The sequence below is a fragment of the Danio rerio genome, chromosome 18, assembly GCF_049306965.1.
Source record: "Danio rerio strain Tuebingen ecotype United States chromosome 18, GRCz12tu, whole genome shotgun sequence".
Taxonomy (NCBI): Eukaryota; Metazoa; Chordata; class Actinopteri; order Cypriniformes; family Danionidae; genus Danio; species Danio rerio.
The window spans coordinates 3,407,501-3,428,978 of record NC_133193.1 but is presented as its reverse complement, the minus strand read 5'-3'; the positions used below and the strand labels follow the sequence as shown (position 1 = coordinate 3,428,978).

General features: G+C 37.5%; 1 protein-coding gene across 7 annotated transcripts in view; it reads left to right on the top strand.

Moving 5' to 3' along the window:
- unc13c (unc-13 homolog C (C. elegans)) overlaps positions 1–21,478 on the top strand; it is a 321,746-nt gene that overhangs the window by 168,892 nt on the left and 131,376 nt on the right. For all 7 annotated transcript variants that reach the window (XM_073930154.1, XM_073930152.1, XM_073930153.1 and 4 more), the window contains one exon: positions 13,587–13,720. In XM_073930154.1, coding sequence (XP_073786255.1) covers positions 13,587–13,720 — 134 coding nt within the window. The remainder of the gene's footprint in view (positions 1–13,586; positions 13,721–21,478) is intronic.

Below are 21,478 nucleotides of genomic sequence, written 5' to 3'. Positions count from 1 at the left end.
TAATCTTAAATAAGGATTGTCAGTGTTAGTCAGACATCTGTCTTCAGAAGAGCTTGCAACAATAAATCCAAAACAAGAAGGGAAACAATGAAACGACAGTATTTTATCCCATTTTAAACCATTTGGTTGCAATTCTGGCTTCATTTTTAATTAGTCGACAGCACTAAATTAGAGTTATTAGTGGGAAAACTGTTTGCATCTCATCTTTAATTCATAAAACACAACCTGCAGATATAAAGGGATAAAATATTAATCATTCTATCTTCTTTTACACTGGAATTTGATCTTTTTTTACAGCAATCAGTTCATTTACAACATCTAGTACACACACACACACACACACACACACACACACACACACACACACACACACACACGCATGCCCTGAGGAAAAACCGCCTCTCCATTAGGCTCACATCTGTGTATGACGTGACTCAGCTTCATGACAAACAGTCTGTGTGTGTCGTTGTTAGTTTGTTTCTTTGTCTCGTAATGATGACCTCATTGCTGTCTCGGTGTGATCTTGAATGTGTGTATTTGCGTACATTTACATACCGTATAGTATGTGAGTCAAGTAGTGCGTCAGAATTCACATTATTGTTAATAACAGTGGCCAGATGACCTACTACTGATGAGATTCTTAAAGGAACAGTCCACCCAAAAATAAAATCTCATCATTAACTCATCCTTCACTTGTTCATAACCTATTCTGTTGAACAGAAAAGAAGATATTTTGAAGAATGCTGGTTGATGGCACCCATTGATTTCTGTAGTCATTTTTACTATACAGTTTGCCTCTTTGTATGTTATTTTTATAGTGACATTGGAATTGCTGTGTGCTAGTTGTCTAGTTACTTGCAAGGGTATAATAGTTTGGGATTTTTCATTAGTTTTAGTTTCTATTTCGTTTTAACTTTTTGTTATTTAAATTCAGTTAGTTTTAATTAGTTTAGAGGAAGATTTACTTGTTTTTATTAGTTTCTATATTTTGAAATGAATTAGTTTTAGTTTTTATTAATTTCAGTATTAGTTTTAGTTTTTTTTTAATGAGAAATATATTTGAAAGATATTTGTTAGGTGCAAGATTCAAAATCAACAGGATAAATATTGTATAATAAAAAAGCAGTTACATTTTTTGAAACCTGTATTCAGAGGACAGATGAACACTGTCATCTACTACAACCATCAACCTATCCTCAAATTCAAATACATCAGCCCACAAGATAGCAGCCCTAGGTACAATATAAGTGCAAGGATGCACTGAGATTAGACAACACAATTCCCAACACAAAAGTGATAGGACGTTCAGATTTTTAATGCGGGTGTTCGGATTCACATCATGTAGTCAGCAATAGTCATTTCAGTCAGTTAAAACATCACCATGACCTGAAAAATGACTTACAGTAAATGTTTGCAACCCAACCCTGCTGAAAAATCCAGCTTGAACCAGTGTGTGGTACATTCCCTTTCCGTACTGAATCTGTAATTGTAAATTTGCTTCGCGACTTGTAAAAGTGTTTTGCGTCATGTTAATTTTTTTCTAAAATGTAAATTTGTTTCGTCCTCGGTAAAATGTTTTTTCCTCTGTAATTATGTCTGATGATGGGTAAAAATGTTTTTTAAAATGTAAATTTGTCTCGAGCTTTGTAAAGGTGTTAAAAACTTTGTAATGTTGTTTTGCACTTCCTGAACAGCGTAAAAAAAAAAAACAGAAGTCAAAAAAATTAAATAAACAAGTAAATAACAGGGTGAGAATGTGGTAAAATCTGAAAATGAGGGAAAAATGTGGCTTTTCTTTTTCTGGATTGTTTTTTAAAACTGTCGGTTAGGCTTAGAGAAGTGGGTAGGTGGGTCAATCAATGCTTTTGAAAACACTATTGGTTGGGTTTAAAGAGAGGGAGGAGTGTTGGAGCCATTTCTTCTATTATTAAGTTTTGAATAAATAGATTGATTGCATGATGCAGTATGATTATTATTAAGTTTACATTCGATAATGACTGTATTCAGGTTTGAGTATTTGCTTTTGTATACTATTTATGTTAGAGTATTTAATTTATTGTTTTTGATTTTGTGAATAAAGACTTTTATTCTGGCGAAGCAGTGGCGCAGTAGGTAGTGCTGTCACCTCACATCAAGAAGGTCGCTGGTTCGATCCTCGGCTCAGTTGGCGTTTCTGTGTGGAGTTTGCATGTGCTCCCTGCGTTCGCGTGAGATTCCTCCAGGTGCTCTGGTTTCCCCCACAGTCCAAACACATGCGGTACAGGCGAATTGGGTAGGCTAAATTGTCTGTAGTGTATGAGTGTGTGTGTGTGGATGTTTCTCAGAGATGGGTTGCGGCTGGAAGTGCTGCGTAAAACCTTGCTGGATAAGTTGGCGGTTCATTCTGCTGTGGCGAACCCGGATTAATAAAGGGACTAAGAAGATAAGAAAATGAATGAATGAATGAAGACTTTTATTCTGTCAAAATTAGGATTTAAGGCAGCCAGATAGTAGGTGGGGCAGTAAGGGAAGAGGAAAGACAGTTAGTTTGTATGTGGTGACGGTGCTAGGAATGGAGCTATTTCACTGATTTGACAGCACAAGATATGATAAAAAATGAACGATGAGTAAAGTTTTCACAACGGACTCACGCATCATTGTTTACCCTTACCAAGATAGCTGCTGAGAGCAACCATGTCTTTTCAAGTAGGGTGAATCAATTGATCGGTCAGTCAGCTGACAGCAGCCTCTGGTGGATTTATGTGAGAACAGCAGGCGCGAATGGCGCTCGCGAGATAAATTTGAGATCTCAAAAAGCGCACAGCAGCCACTGGTGGATTTGCGAAAGCAAAAACTGCAAAAAAAGCATAGCTCCTGGAACGTATTTGGTGCTTTCCAGAAATGTATAAATGGGTACGTTGTCAGAATATGAGCCTGGGTTGGGATTTCTATAAAGAAGAATGACTTCCTCCCCTCCATCTGAATTTAATAACATCATCTGCAAACAACCTATTGACCAGGACTGTAATTATAAAGAATTGGATCTTTGGCAATTGTAAAATTATAAAAAAAATGTCCTTTGGAAATTAGTAGTAATGCTCAAAATGCATGCAACCACATGACACTGCTGATCAGCAGCATTACTAGGGTTTCAGCACCACGGACAGCAACCAGCACTGTGACTTATGCTTCAGCACCATGGACAGTGCTTTTATCTGCTCTGTGATTACTGCAGTACCATGGGCAGTGTTTCTGCACCATGCGCAGCGTTTCACAGCCCACTTACTACAGCATTTATATATAGTTTCTAAGGGTTTATATGCAGTTACTACAGTGCTGCTGAGTGAATTTTAGATTTCAGATTGCTCCTGTATACCTGCTAGAGTCAGTTTTCTTGCATTCCTGAACTCACCAGAACTCTGAAGTTGAAATGTAAAATTTGGGTATTGTACGTCGAGGGCAGATGTTTTTCTGTTGTTAAGATGTAGCAGTAGTGGTGTGTGAGCCGGTGTTGTGTCCTGATGGCAGTTTTCCCCGCTGTGACTCTAATCTAATTCAGCACATATTACTCAACGCCCTCAAGGAACTGCTTTTTACTTTTGCAAAACTGTGTTTGGCACGCTCACATGCCACATACAGACCCACATCATACACAACACAGATGTCAGCATCATCTCCAGTCAAACTCAGTTATGACTCGCTTATTAGAGTTTAACTAGGTGTATGTGTGTGTGTGTATGTGTGCATGTGCGTGTTATATTACTGATGGACTTACTGTAAATGTAGACACACACACACACACACACACACACATACACAGGCCTTAGTGTTGACTTAAGAAGACTGATTTATGACACACTTTTTGCTCATGGCTAAAAGGAAGCAGGGGAAATGATCTTAAAGGGACAGTTCACCTAAAAATGTAAGTCTGTTTATTTTATTTTTTTTGCTGAACTGTCCCTTGCCCCCTGCTTCTTTTTCAACAAAGACTATGAAGTCAATGGTTACAGGTTTCTGACATTCTTCAAAATATCTTCTTATTTGCTCAACAAAAGAAAAAATATTAAATTGGTTTGGAACAAGTCAAAGGAGAGTAAATGATGACAGAATTTTAATTTCAGGTTGAACTGTTTCTTTAAATCTACTGAAACACTCGGTTGTAAAGCTTTTCTGGTGTTTGCCATAGGATTAGCATGTGTAATGTGGGACAGATTGATCGTATGGTGGGTTTAGTGCGCTTTGTGTAATCCATGATGCAGTTTTACCCTCTCTAGTAAATCAGTGCTGTTTTATTATGTAAAGAGGCCAGTATAAGATCAAATACTAGTATACAGTCGGAAATAGATTTCTTGAAAAAAGGAATGATTGCATGTCTTTGTTAGATGGATGAGTCATCTTGTCACTATCTACATTAATAATTATTTGATCAAACACAGCACTGCAGAATTATGACCATGACCATTTTCTTTTTAATGCAGCTTTAAAAAGGTAATTTATTTGTGCGATTCAAAGTGGAATTTTTGGCATCATTACCATGACAGAGCTAGTTAAAATATTTTGATTTCTTTTTTAACATTAGAAGTCTTTAATTTTACCTTTGTTTAATATAATGAATCCTTGGTGGGTAAATGTTATTATATATTAACTAATCCATCCACCCATTCATCCATCTAATTATCTATCATTCATCTATCTATTCATCCATCCACCATCATCCAATCATTCATTCATTGATCCACCATGCATCCTTCCATCCATCCATCCATCCATCCATCCACCTATCCATCAAATTATCCATTTATCCATCCATCCATCCAATTATTCATTTATCCATTCATCCACATATCCAATTATCCATCCATCCAATTATCAATTTATCTATCTATTCATCCATCCATCTTCCATTTGTCCATCCATGCATCCATTCATTCATCCATTCATCCATTATCCATTTATCCATCCATCCATTCATCCATACATCATCCATTTATCTATCTATCATCTATCCATCCATCATCCAATCATTCATCTATCTATCCATCCATCCAATTTTCCATTTATCCATCCATCCATGCATCCATCCATTCATTCAATTATCCATCCATCAATCCATTCATCCATCCATCCATCCATCCAATTTTCCATTTATCCATCCATCCATCCATCCATCCATCCATCAAATTCAATTATCCATCTATCAATCTATCCATCCATTTATCTATTTATCCATCCATCCATCCGTCAACCTTTCCATCCACCTATCCAATTTTCCATCCATCAATCTATCCATCCATCCAATTATCCATCCATCATCTGTCCATCCATACATACATCATTCAATCATCCGTCCATCTGTTTATTCATCCAATTATCTATCCATCCATACATCATCCAATCATCCATCCAATTATTAATTTATCCATCCATTTATCCAATTATTCATCAACCCATTCATCCACCTATCCATCCATCCATCAATTCATACAATTATCCATTTATCATTCATTCATACTTACATCATCCAATCATCCACCTTTTCATCCATCCAATTATCCAACCATTTAATTAATGATTTATCCTTCCATCCAATTATACATGTCTCAATCCATATAATATATATATATATATATATATATATATATATATATATATATATATATATATATATATATATATATATATATATATATATATATATATATACGTATATGTACACACACACACACACACACACACACACACACAGTACATATATTTAAACTCAATTTAAATCAATTTACAAAAAAAAAAAACGTTAAATCAGAACTGGTCGTTTGTAAAATTATAATAATTGTCTCTTATAATTGGCACTGTAGATCATTTGCAATGTTTCTAAAGCATTCAACAAGGCTCATTTCAGCACCACGGACAGCAATCAGTGAAAATACTAATGTTTCAGCACCACGGACAGCAATCAGCGCTATCGCTGGTGTTTCAGCACCATGGACAGCACTTTAGCTCTGCACTCAGTTACAGCACCACAGACAGTGTTTCAGAGCTGGGAATGGAGCTGTAGTTCCGTGGACAGTTCCAGATCACACATTTCCCACAGTGCTGCTGTAATCTAATTCTAGACGCAGAGATTTTAGAGAGCAGAGAATTCTGAAGCTCACGTGTTTCGCTAAGAATCCTCTTGCCTTGGAAAACAGCCCAGAGAAATGCCCGAAATAGCCTGGCACAATGCCCAGTTGTCCATCAAATAAGCCTGGCCTGATGTCAGACACAAGTGCATTGTGCAAGAGTCCGAATGGGGGAAGAGACAGTGCTGATTTTACCATCCAGACCCGTAATAAACAATCAAGAGATGGCGATGACTGTAATTCAACCAATCACTCTTACCGTGTAATACCTGGTGTTGTTAAAGAAGTATGAGCACTCATTTTGGCTATTGAATGATGCTTTCTTAACATTAATTCTGAGTGTTTCTGCAGAGGTCCATGTCCGTTTAGTGAGTGTTTTCATTTATTTATTAAACACACACACACACACACACACACACACACACAAACACATATTCGCGTTTGTGCATTTGGCTTATATTTTCATCCCACCTTTTTTATTAAATATTTAGTTTCCAAGGATTCAAACCCATCACTTTATTGGAAAAGTTTAGAAAAGTCTATATGAAAGAATATTTAAAGAGCAGGTTCAAGGATACCTCCACATGTGTTTCAATCTGCTACAGAGGTTACACACTTCAAAAAATACCTACTGTAGGCCTAACTAAAAAGTTTGATGTATTCTGATTGTATATAAAATGCCCATCCATTTGGATTACATACTTTCAGCTTAGTTGAACTAATAAGCTTTATGTGATTGATATTTATTAGTTAAACATAAATGAAACAAATAAGAACAAGATTTATGCAATAACATCAATACATCCAATGTGTTTTAAATGCTTCTTATTAATTAATATATTATAAGAAGGATGAAGTCTCATGTGTGTGTGTGTGTATTTCCTATATATGTAAGTTTCCCTCCGGGTGCTCCGGTTTCCCCCACTTTCCTAAGACATGTAATATTGGTGAATTGAATAAGTTAAATTTTCCATAGTGTGATTGAGTCTGTATGGATGTTTCCCAGTCATAGGTTGCAGCTGGAAGGGCAATCGCTGCATAAAACATATACTGAATATGTTGCCGGTTTATTCCGCTATATATAATGTTTGCAGCTGCAGTGTTACATTCGCAGACTGCATGTTTGTGAATACACTGGCAGTAGCAAGTCAATACTCTGTACTTAATAATAATCAAAGAAGCAGCAGCAGTGTAGCAGATTTATTCCCCCAAGGCCAAACACATCAGCATAGTTATAAACCAACCCAGGCTCATTCTGAAAACGTACCTCTATATACATTTCTGGAGAGCGCCAAATACATCGCAGGAGCTATGTTTTTTGCTGTTTTTGTGAATCTACCAGAGGCCGCTGTGTACGCATTTTCAGATCTCAAATTTCTCTCACGAGTGCCATTCGCTCCTGCTCTTCTCATGTAATTCTACCAGAGGTCGTTGTCAACTGACTGACTGACCAATCGACTGATTCACCCTCCTCCTTCCCTAAACCCAACCAATAGTGTTTTCAATAGCACAAATTGACCCGCCCACCCCCTTCCCTAAACCCAAACGTTTTAAGTTTTTAAAAGCAATCCAGAAAAGGAAAAGCCCTCGCCTCATTTTTACAGCGTTTTCCGATTTTACCAAATTCTCACCCTGTTATTTACTTGTTTATTTAATTTTTTGGAATTTATTTATTTTTTTTATCTGCTTTCTGGAACTGTTATTTACCAGACTCAATCTCCATTATCACGGTCAGTTCCTCTCTGTGTCTCAAGTCCGCCAATGTACGTGGCGAGCTACTGGGCAAACTGGCAACAGCAGGAAAGCCATTCATATAGAGGTAATCAGTCAGCTGGTAATCACGAAAAAGAACGGCGTCATACTGCCCCGAAGCTTTCGTTTTAAAGACAAAATGCACCCATATGTACTTCTGGCTACATAGATCGTGATCTCTAGAAATGTATATAGGGCTACATTTTCAGAATGAACCTATGTTGCCGTATACACATTCATTACCATACTAAATCCAACCCAAGCACATTCTGAAAACGTAGTCCCCCGGACGTTTCTGGAGACCGCGATTTACGTGGCCGTAGTTATGTATGGCTGCATTTCATTTTTTCAAGTGAACGATACGAAGCGGTGTGACGCCGCTCCTCTTCGCACTCGCCGGCTGACAGCTCACCTAAGTGTGGAGGGCTTTCCAGCAGCAACCAGTTTGTCTGGTTAGCTCGTCATGTACGTCGGCTGGGAGCCGACCGCGACGACGGCGGTGACCGTGTTCGAGTCTGGGGAAGAGCGGTTCCAGAAATCAGGTAAGACAAAAACAGAATCCAACAAATAAAGTGAACGAGTTCATAACAGGGCGAGAATGTGATGAAATCCGAAAACGCGGTCAAAATCAGACAAGGGCTTTTCTTTTCTGGATGGCTTTTGTAAATCGTTGTTTGGGTTTAGGGAAGCAAGTAAGCCGGTGGTAGATGGGTCAATCAGTAAAACCGGTTGGGTTTAGGGAAGGAGGAGGAGGAACGTGGGTCAGCCGATTGGCCCCTCGCTCAGTCAATCATTCCGTAAGTCGGACAGACGGTCGCTCGTCAACAGCCTCCGGTGGCTTTACGCGAGAACAGTGCGGGTGTGAACGGAGCTTGCGAGAGGTGTTCGAGATGTGAAAAAGCGTGCACAGCGGCCTCTTGCGGATTCGCAAAAACAAAAACTGCACAAAAACATACCTCCTAGGACGTATTGCGCGGTCTCCAAAAACATCCGCGGGACTACGTTTCCAAAATGAGACTGGGTTGACTAAATCTCTCCGAGAGTTGTCATGACAGACAGGCAGTTTGAATGCACTCTGATAACTGCTGATGACTTGAGTGCAGTTTCACAGTGTATTAAAAGTTAAACACTACAGTTGTAGCTGTCAATCTGTCTGAGGTTATGAGAAATGGCAGAAGTGCATTTGTAGAGCAAGACTAATCTCCTTTAATGTTAAGTGTTAGATTGGGAAAACGCTAACTGAACAAAAATGTCAAACCCTTGAAGAAATAAAAAAGAATTATTATTATTTTAATTTTTTATGGTCGATGTTTCAGGTCTTCTTGCACACAGATCTTGATGAGTTTTGATTTGGCCTTGGCTTGTGAGCTTTTGTCCCCATTCAGGTGTTGTTAAACTACACACACCTGACTTTCAGTACAGGATGTTCTTGTTTTTGTTTGACCCTTTCTTGGCAATTTTTCATCAAAATGTAATTGTTCCACCTCTGAGGTGACCTTCCATGTCTACTGATGCCATGTCACACAAGCTGCACAGGTTACTGCCAGCCAGAAAGCTTTTTTAATGCATTTAGGTAGAAATCCATGAAAAATGTCATTTATGGATGGGATTTTCTTTTATTTTATAATTCTTCTTTATTATAATTATAATTATAATATCGGCGACGTGGTGGCGCAGTAGGTAGTGCTGTTGCCTCACAGCAAGAAGGTCGCTGGTTCGAGCCTCAGATGGGTCAGTTGGCATTTTTGTGTGGAGTTTGCATGTTCTCCCCGCGTTCTCCGGTTTCCACCACAGTCCAAAGACATGCGATACAGGTGAATTGGGTACAGTAGGATAAATTGTCTGTAGTGTATGTGTGGGAATGAGTGTGTATGGATGGTTTCCAGATATGGGTTGCAGCTGGAAGGTCATCCAGTGCGTAAAACATATGCTGGATAAGTTGACGGTTCATTTCACTGTGGTGACTCCAAATTAATTAAGCCACTAAGTCGAAAAGAAAATGAATGAATGAATGAATGAATGAATAAATAATAATAATAATAATAATAATAATAATTAGTTAAGTATAATAAGTACTACACCACCCTGCAGGGGAGGTCAACATAATGTCATATTGACGTTGTACCCCAACGTTGTAAATGAACATCAGGTTGACATCAGAACCCAACGTCAGGTCGACATCAATCTCCACTACTATCTCTGCTACTACTGATACTACAATAACAACAACTACTTTTACAACTACTACTACTGATAGTACTATAACAACAACTGATACACTGTAAAAAATAAATCCGTAAAATTTAAGGTAAAAAAATAGCAGCTGTGGTTGTCAGTACTTTACCGTTAAAAACATAAAAATAATTAGTTAAAAGTACTACAATGTAATTTCTCATTTTCACTATAAATTACCGTATTTCATTAATTTATAGAGGTAATATATCTGTATTTTGAATGACCAACATCTACATATCTTTTGTTACACAGTTAGACACTACTAATACTACTACTACTACTACTACTACTACTACTACTACTGATAGTTCTATAACAACCACTACTACTACTACTGATACTACTATAACAACAACAACTACTACTACTACTACTACTACTGATATAACAACAACTACTATTACTACTACTACTACAACTACTGATGGTACTATAACATACACTACTACTGATACTAATAAAACAACAACAACTATTACTGCTACTATTACTACTACTACTACTGCTAGTACTAACAACCACTACTACTACTACTACTACTACTACTACTACTACTACTACTACTACTACTACTACTACTGATACCACTATAACAACAACAACTACTACTACTACTACTACTGATACTACTATAACAACAACTACTATTACTACTACTACTTCTACTGATAGTACTATAGCAACCACTACTATTACTACTACTACTGATACTACTACAACAACAACAACTATGTGTACTACTACTACTACTACTGAGACTACTATAACGACAACAACTACTATTACTACTACTACTACTACTGATACTACTATAACAACAACAACTACTACTACTACTGATACTACTATAACAACAACTACTATTACTACTACTACTTCTACTGATAGTACTATAACAACCACTACTATTACTACTACTACTGATACTACTACAACAACAACTATGTGTACTACTACTACTACTACTGATACTACTATAACAACAACAACTACTACAACTACTACTACTACTATAACAACAACTACTATTACTACTACTACGTCTACTGATAGTACTATAACAACCACTACTACTACTACTACTACTACTACTACTACTGATGCTACTACAACAACTACTACTTTTACTAGTACTACTACTGATAGTACTATAACAACCACTACTACTACTACTGATAATACTATAACAACAACTACTATTACTACTACTACTACTACTAATAGTACTTTAACTACTACTACTACTACTACTACTACCACCACCACTGGTACTACTATAACAATGACTACTACAATTTCAAATCATTTTTAACAATCAAGTAAAGAACATATAATGATCATCCATCAGTCGAAGCAGAAGGACTGCTCTTGTGTTAGTCGTTTGTATGTGTTTTGTGTCAGTGGTGGTTTCAGTGCTGACTGCAGTGTTTCTCAGCGGTTAAGCTGGAGTTATTGCAGAAGTCAGGATTTGCATAATGAGTGGAGACTTTAATGAGCTTCAAGGGCAGGAAACGAATGTGTTCAACATAAATGTTTTTAATCAGAGCCTTGTGTGTGTGTGTGTGCACATGTTTTTGTGACATACGGGGACACAAATTTGTATAGTGGCTTGAATATGGTACATCTATTTCAAGAGAAGATGACTTATGAGGACATTGCTGATGTACTTATATTTCAAAAGGCTCCAGAATGAGGATTCCTGTAAGGAGATTGGTTTGGAAAAGAGATTGAAATTACAGGTTTTAGAGTATAAAGCAAATCAGATTGTTGTAATATCCCTACAATTCACAAAAGCAAGCATGCATGAGTGTGTGTTCTGTGTGCGTGTTCTGTGTATGTGATGTGTGTGTCTTTGCTTACTTGTTTATGTGCTTTATGAGGACAAAATTGTATAATGACATGGTATGATCTAGTTGTACTCTATTGAGGTGGTTTGTGAGGACATACAGTATTAAACAACCCGGGCTCATTGTGGAAACGTAGCACCGCCGATGTTTCTGCAGAACGCGAAATACGTCCCGGGAGGTATGTATTCGAGCGTTTTTTGTTTTCGCGGATCCGCGAGAGGCCGCTGTGCGCGCTTTTATGCATCTCGAGCGTCGCTCGGGAGCACGCGAAGTTCGCGCCCGCGCTGTTCTCGCGCGAAAAGCCGCCGGAGGCCGCTGTGGAGCGACCGTCCGGCTGCCCGAACGAACAAACGACCGACCGGGCGGCCGGCAGATCGCCCTACCCGGCCGCCCTCCTCTTCCTCCTCCTCCTTCCCTAAACCCAAGCGACGGTTTGCAAAAGCCGTCCATAAAAAAAAAAAAAAAGCAAAAGCCCTCGTCTTTGATTTCGACCGCGTTTTCAGATCCCGCCGCGTTCTCGCCCTTATTTTTCGGATTCTGTTTTTCATCTTACCTGATTTCTGGAACCGCTCTTCCCCGTACCCGATCCCGGTCGTCCCCGCGGCCGGCTCCTCCTCCTCCGGGCCTCCGCTCCGCCGACGTAATGCTGCGAGCTAAGCGGACAAACTGGTGGCAGCGGGAAAGCCCTCCACTCGGAGGCGAGCCGTCGGCCGGTGAGCGCGAAGCGTTTGCTCGAGAAAAACTAAACGCGGCCTTACGTACCTCCGGCCACGTAAATCGCGGTCTCCAGAAACATCCGCAGGGCTACGTTTCCAGAATGAGCTTGGGTTGGTATTAAATCTGGGAAAGACATTAGTGGTAATAGTTTTCATTTACAGCATGATAGTGATCCACTAATTGCAATGAAATCCTATTTGGAAAAATAAAACAGCTAATGAAAGACAGACAATGAAATGGCCTCGACAGTGTCCAGACCTGAATGTTATTGAGGCTGAATGAGATCACCTGGACAGAAATAGAAAGATAAGACACTCTAAACCTAAAGAAGAACTCTGGGAAGTGCTGAAATAAGGCTGATATTATTACACAGCACATTATTTCAGAAAATCTCAGGACAATTAGTACAAAACAAGTGCCAATGATGGCCAGATTTAACATCGACCTTTGATTGAAGAGGAAATGTTGTGCTGTTATTGTCTTTTTCTACATGTTTCCTATATTTTCTGTTATTTTATTAATAAAGAGACTGGTTGATTATGTATTGTGCAGAACCATTTGGCCAACAAAGCTGGTATAGTGCTTAGGACTTGTGTACAGTACTCTATCTTGTGTCCTCATAATTCAAAACACTTCAAACAGGGTTTTTAGGTTGGGTTGGGTTTAGTGTACGGGGTGAAGTAAGCCATATAACAAGCGTTTTTACCGTATAAAATACATTACGTCTGTGAAGAGTAGTCGTAAACCATATATACAAGTGTGTGTTTGTGTGTTTGCACTACCTAATAAAATGAAGCCAAAACACTTACCCAGAGTGTTGACTGCTCCGATTCCTCCCTATCACATCAGTTAAGCTTCATAATAGATCTGAACTCCCAACACATGGAGGAGGAAAGCAGAAAATGTGTATTAATCTTTGCTTTCTCTGTGTTTCCAGGCTAAGAAGCAGGAGCTGCCACGCGAGGAACAGGGTCCGTCCATCAAGAACCTGGACTTCTGGCCCAAACTGATCACGCTGATGGTGTCTGTTATTGATGAGGACAGAACGGCATACACACCCATCATTAACCAGTGCGTATTGCAAACACACACTTATTGTGAAGTTGTCTCTGTAGTGTCTGTTGCTGTGTTTGTTCTGCAGGAGAGGGGATTTCTGTAGTTGTTTCTCCATTAGAGCAATGATAATACGCTTCCCACAGTCTTTTTCAAGGAAAATGTGGTTAAACGTGTTTTGGGATATCACAAAAAAAAAAAAACTTGATAGAAATGTCACAGTGCACATTAAATCATAATCTTTTGTTTGTTGAAAGGCCATATGAGGTAACTTTCTATACAATACAATACAATTTCAATGCACAGGGTTCGTACCGATGCTGGAAATTCTTAAATTACTTTTTGGTAACACTTTAGTTCACTTCATACATTCAAACGACTCTTTAAAACCTCTGATTCCTTTAGAAAATACAAGTGAATTAATCATTGAATCATTCACTCATATGATTCGTTCAAAAAGAGATTCATTCATTCGCAAACGAAATAGCACAGTGTTGATTTGCTCCAGTTAGTTTGGAACAGTTTTCATTACTGAAACAGATGGAACAAAAAACAATATGACCAATAGGGGTATCAAAGATAATTGTTTCTTCAGATGCAGACATTTCAGTATCAGTTCAATAATAGATCATAACCATTGTTTTTAATACAAGAATTCTTGTGCTGTGAAGTAAAATATCGAATAGTGAATGGAAAGCATCATCAGTGCACTGTGATGCTCCGAGATATCGAATTAACCTGAACCAATGGCATGATAATCGTAACTGAACCAAACCGTGAGTAATTTCACACCTCAAGTGACCAAATTCTTCCTCAAGTAATTGACCTGATACTGTATATTTTTATTCAGTATACGCTGATTAAAAAATCTACATTTTAGGAGATACAAACACTTTAAAATAAAACTATAAATGATCAAATAAAAGGATAAAGGATATGACAAGTCATGGCAACACATGTTTTCATTTTACTTCATTTTAAATCATGTCAATCAGGTGTTAATCAGAAATTAAATATGTTAATCAGACATTATGGGCTCTATTTTGACGGTTCATGCATAAAGTGCAAAGTGCAGGGCGCAAACACATTCAGGGCGTGTCAGAATCTACTTTTGCTAATATAAGGACACTAATATAATGCGCCGTGTCGCATGGTCTAAAAGGGGTTGAGTTTATTTTCTTCATGAGTTATAGGTGTGTTTTGAGAAAAAAACCAATCAGAGTCTCATCTCCCATTCCCTTTAAGAGTCAGTTCCGTCACGTCATAAGCGAATTTGTTATTTACATGACGTAAAGTAAGTGTAAGTGGAAAAACTGAGCATTTCACTAGCAAACAGTTAAACAGAGCATCTACAGCATGAGCATGAGAGATAAAATATTAACTTTCACTTTCGCTCTCGTGGATAGGGAAACCGTGTACGCACAGACATCAATTAGCCTCTAAATAATTAATTTTGTTTGTTAAGCGCAAAGATTTGTTTCAAAATTATTTCTAAATTCAGTTCTAATTTCCAGCAAACGAATAAATGACGAACAATAATAACAAAGTGTGTTCAAAAACCATAGTTATATCCTAATACACATGCTGTGCCCCATATGGTCTAAAACCTGAGAGGTGGACAAATCGAAGCTTGTTTTTTTTATTAAAATATATATATATATATGGATATAATAAATAATACTGCTAATAATAATAAAAACATTATACAAAAGCAAATTGTTATGAATGAACTTAAAAAAGCCTCCCGAGATGAAGAAGGCATGAAGGCAGTGGATTTTATATTTATGTAGGCTGAAAAATAATTTGTTTTGTATTATTGTAATCCTTTATATTTATATCCTATATATATATTCTTATTATATCCTATATATCCTTAATATTTTAATTCATTTTCATTTGTAATGATATTTGCGTATCGCTCTACATCTTGTGTGTATTAAGCAGTGTGTAGGCACACAACTAACGCACTCTGCGCTGGAGTTTAGACCGGCTTTGTTTTGGTCTATTGAAAAATCTATTATAGTTTCTCAAAATAGCAACGCGCCAGCAATGCGCCTCAACACGTCTCCCTTTTTAGATCAGAACACCTTACGCCACATTGCGCCGGGTGTTTGAACTATTTTTTTTTTAAGTTACACAAAGTTTAACTCAATATTTTAGTCAGTTTAAGATCACTAAATATGTAGCAAAAAATAAGATAAATAAGAGACCAAGCCGAATGAAAATGAATGAATGAAGCACATTGCACTGAAATAAAATATGATGTGTGTATGTGCATATGCGTGTGCGTGTGTGCAGAACAGACATCGATATCAGGTTTCCCCACAGAAAATTCATGGTCAGGCAGGAGAAGTGAATAATTCAGCATCCGGGACAAACCCAGAGAATTCATTTGTGTTTCTTTGGCTTCCAGCATTTGTGTTTCTTTAGCTCTCTCTTATCTTTTATCTCACCTTTTTATAAGTCGGTGTGTGTGTGAGAAAGATGTTTCTGGCCTTCTAGTGTCATTAGTTGTGGTCTCGTCTCTCGGTGTGTGTGGAGTGAGAAGAAAAATGCCTCATGCTGTGTTTACACTCTAATGATCTCTACACTACTACAGCAGTTTACGTTCTGTGTGTGTGTGTGTGTGTGAGTGTGTTAGTTTATTTGGAAAATTTAAAAGCAGACTTAAGCAACTGCTATATGAGGGCAAAACATGGTAACAGTGAATCAGATAGAAATGTCTGTTATCAGTTTTATACATTTTTCTCTCAGTCTGAGCAGTTGAATCAAAACTGTCCATCAAAGCACAGATCACACACTGTAAACAAACTAAAACTTAAAGCCGCCATGATAAGGAAGTTAAGATTGTTCATTTTCTCTATTCTGACATAAATCCATTTGAAATGGTCCGGAAATTAGAACAAAATGTAAGTCAGTGCATTGAATAATGAGTGTTGCTAACAAAATGGAAGAAGATTGACCAATGGATGGAGGCAGAGCAGAAACAAGACGCATCCTAATATATCCCACCCCAAATGACTGATAGTCCTGACCGACATAACTGATAGCTCCACTCTTAAGGACTGACACCTGATTCACACGGGGCTTCAGCGTCAACGCTTGACAGAGGGCGTGTCTGAAGTTGGGGCTAAATCGATCATCACAGCCAATAAAATTAGTCCACAATCAGCTACTGTCTGAGCTGGGGTGTTTGCTTAAAGCAATCTGATTGGCTAACGCTTTTATTGGCGCTTGAAATGTTGAGAAATTCCCAATTTCTGCAGCAAGCAAAATGGATCCACAATTCAGTGCGGCAACGCTTGACATCACCCATTCAAAGTGAATGGGAAGTGTTGACACTGACACCCCATGATAGCCATGTCCTAAAGTACTGATATCCCCTTCCTAAATGACTGATAGCCCCTCCCTAAATGACTGACAGACCCTCCCTAAATGACTGGTAGCTCCGCCCTAAATGCCTGATAGCTGTGCCCTAAATGACTGATAGCTCCACCCTTAAGGACTAATAACCCTGGCCTAAAGTATTGATATTCTCTGAAGGACTGATAGCCCCGCCCATAAGGACTCATAGACCGACCCTAATGGACTGGTAGCTCTGCCCTAAATGCCTGATAGCTTTGCCCTGAATGCCTGATAGCTCTGCCCTAAATGACTGATAGCCCGTCTATAAATGACTGATAGCTTCACCCTAAAGAACTGATATCCCCACCCTTAAGGACTGAAAGACCCTCCCTAAAGCACTGGTCAATCTGCTCTTAATGCCTGAAAGCTCCATCCTACATGACTGATAGTGCCTCCCTAAATGACTGATAGCTGCGCCTCAAATGACTGATAGCCCTGCCCTAAAATACTATTATCCCCTCCCTAAATGACTAATAGCCCCTCCCTAAAGCTCTGGTCACTCTGCTCTAAAGAACTGATATCCACGCCCTTAAGGACTAATAGACCCTCCCTAAATGACTGATAGCCCTAGAGATTAATAGCCCCACCCCAAATGACTGATAGCTCCGCCCTAAATGACTGACAGCTCCGCCCTAAAGACTGATAGCCTCTCCCTAAATGACTGATACCTTTCAAGAATGGTTTGTCATCTTGTATCATGATAACGTTTCATCATTTGTATCATTATAAATGTTGTTTTAGCTCCTTCCTAAATGACTGATAGCTCCACCCTAAAGACTGATAGCCGCGCCCCAAATGACTGATAGCTCTGCTATAAATGACTGATAGTCCTACCCTAAAGTACTGATATCCTCTCCCTATATGACTGATAGCTCCGCCCTAAAGATTAATAGCCCCACCCCAAATGACTGATAGTCCTACCCTAAAGTACTGATATCCCCTCCCTATATGACCGATAACTCCGCCCTAAAGATTAATAGCCCCACCCCAAATAACTGATAGCTCCGCCCTAAATGACTAATAGCTCCGGCCTTAAGACTGATAGCCCTGCCCTAAAGTACTGATATCCCCTCTCTAGATGACTGATAGCCCCGCCCCAAATGACTGATAGCCCCTCTCAAAAGGATTGGTTGCTCTGCCCTAAATGACTGATTGCTCCACCCTACATGACTGATAGCTCCGCTCTAAAGAACTGATATCCCCTCCCTAAATGATCGATAGCTCCGCCCTAATAACTGATATCTCCTCCCTAAATGACTGATAGCTACGCCCTAATAACTGATATCTCCTCCCTAAATGACTGATAGCTCCGCCCTAATAACTGATATCTCCTCCCTAATTGACTGATAGCCCCTCCCTAAATGACTGATAGCTCCGCCCTAAAGGAGTGATAGCCCTGCCCTTAAGACCTGACAGACCCTCCCTAAATGTCTGATACTTAGCCCTAAACAACTGAAAGCCTTTCCTTAAATGACTGATGGCTCCGCCCTAAAGGACTCATAGCCCCTCCCGATGACCGATAGCACCGCTTCAAAGCACTGATATCCTCTCCCTAAAGAACTGAAACCTTTCATGAATGGTTTGTCATCTTGTATCATGATAACGGTTCATCATTTGTATCATTATAAATGTTGTTTTTGATCCGTGTTTCCCTGCTCATCAAAAAATATTAAATTCTTTAATAAGAAAATCAAAGAGGTTTACCACAAGGGGACATAACAGTGTCTGAATTTCCATCTTGACAGTCAAGTTGACTTTTATTTGCAACGTGACTGTCAGCATGAGATATCAGCATCATAAGGTCTCATTTTGATTATCATGGTAAATAAATTAATATTTATCCTGTACATCTTCATGCAAGTTTCCTGGCAGTATAACATATGATTCATCAGCATGAGTACTCTTGTTTTACACTGTTTATCTTCATAACCTTTCATTAAAATAATAATGACACACTCCATCTACGCAGTCCCTACAGACACAATATTGTTTGCCAGCAGAAGTAAAACTGACTGTGATGGCTCTTTTATGCTGAAGATAAGTCATTGCTCCAGCTGCTGGCTACATTGTAGATGTATTTCATTATTTGACATTGTAAACAACTAATATGGGTGTTTCCCAGTGATGGGTTGCAGCTGGAATGCTCCGTAAAAACATATGCTGGATAAGTTGTCGGTTCATTCCTCTTTGGCGACCTCTGATTAATAAAGGGTCTAAGCCGAAAAGAAAATGAATGACATTGTGGACAACCAGCCCTTTAAAAAGTGTGCATTGTAAACAACATCCAGAATCCATCTTCACATCCCAGTTCAGTTTGAAACGCATCCTTCCATCACTTTGAGAGAGCGAAAGACAAAACTCTTCTGTAGATCTTTTCTGTATATCTGCGTCCTCATGTGTTCATCTCCGAGAGCTTCTCCTGTCCGTCCTCATCAATTAAACTGGCTCTAAATGAAGTTGAGTCTGCTCTAAATGAGTCTGAGATTGTTTCCAGCAGCGGGAGAGAGCGCTGAGAACTGTGATACGCTATGGAGGCGGTTGCCATGGAAACAGATGGTGTGATGGGTTGCACGGTGAAATTGGAGCCCCTAAGCTGAATCTGCTCACATGTTTAAAAAAAAAAATCCTGCATTTCTAAAATTGGTCCGGGACCCTTTTACACTCCTCTATGTTTTTTTTTTTTTTTTTTTTTTATTGAAGGATGTGTTCCTAAGCAGAATCATTTACTATGTTTAGTTATATTTGTGTAATGCATGTGTTTTTAAAGGATGTCATTGATGCAGATGTGGATTAAGGAAACTCCCACATTGAGATCTCTAAAGGTCGAGATGAAGACCAGATGTGCTGATACAGGATCTGAAAATAGAGAGAATATGCTACATTTTTATTTATTAATATTTATAAATTTAATGTAAACATTTTTAATTCATTCATCTTTTAAATGTATTATTTAAATCATTCATTCATTAATGTGCCTTACTTTTGTTTAATTAGTTTTGGAATTTTTGTCATTTCAGTTTGTATTTGCATAATCATTGTGTACTCACTGTCCATAAATAATGTGTATATTATAGGTGGCCATAGATTAATTTTTTAAATCTAGATTAATCTCACTGTAATCTTGAAATTAATCTAGATTAAAATGGCTCCTCTGAATTCTGCCAAAGGCATTCAGAATATGTGTGCTACCCAAATAATGACTAAAAGTAAGTCTTTGAAAACGGTTTTCTCAAGCCAGGTGGCGCATTAGACTAGGGGCTCATCTCCCGTTTCCAAAACACACTACAATTATATGGTATAAATACAGCACTACAACATACAACCGTTGACAGTCAACAGTTTAGTAATAATTTGATCAGCTGTAGTTAAGAAATTACGTTGTTTTATCTACTAAGGGCTTATTATGCGATCATGTCACCATCGTGTGGATTAACACCATCAACCGTCTTTGCTCAATGACAGGCTAAATATTCTGTAATGTTTATAAATATTCTGCATAGTTGCAATCTAAACAACTATATTCTCAACTAAAAAAGCCTCGAAAGTACATTATGTTGTCCAACAGCAGCAATATTTGTCAAATTGTTGAGTGTCCTCTGCTTGTTGCTGTACATAGGCGGAGTAGTACACAAGAGTGAAGGGTGAAGAGGTGGTATGACTGCCGTTACTGGCAGAGTACTGCACAGCTATCAACCAATAAGATTCCAGAACCAGACAGAACTATATATAATATATACTTATATATAACTATATATAACTATATATAACTATATATATATATATATATGTATACACTTACAGCTATTTATACAAGTGTTTATGTATTAAAAGTGTTCCATTCATCCATTGGTCATATGCTAATAAGCTGTTGTGATGTCATAATCCTTTCTCCCATACTTGTTCTGAGTGGAATAAAAAGATATATTATATTATATTATATTATATTATATTATATTATATTATATTATATTATATTATATTATATTATATTATATTATATTTTATTTTTCATATAGTATTATATTATATTATATTATATTATTTTATATTAAATTATATTATATTTTTATTATATTATATTATATTTTTATATTATATTATATTATATTATATTATATTATATTATATTATATTATATTATATTATATTATATTATATTATATTATTTTATTTTATTTTATTTTATATTATATTTTTATATTATATTATATTATATTATATTATATTATATTATATTATATTATATTATATTATATTATATTATATTATATTATATTATATTATAATGTATTATATTATATTTTTATATAGTATTATATTATATTATATTTTTTTATTATATTATATTATATTTTTATATTATATTATATT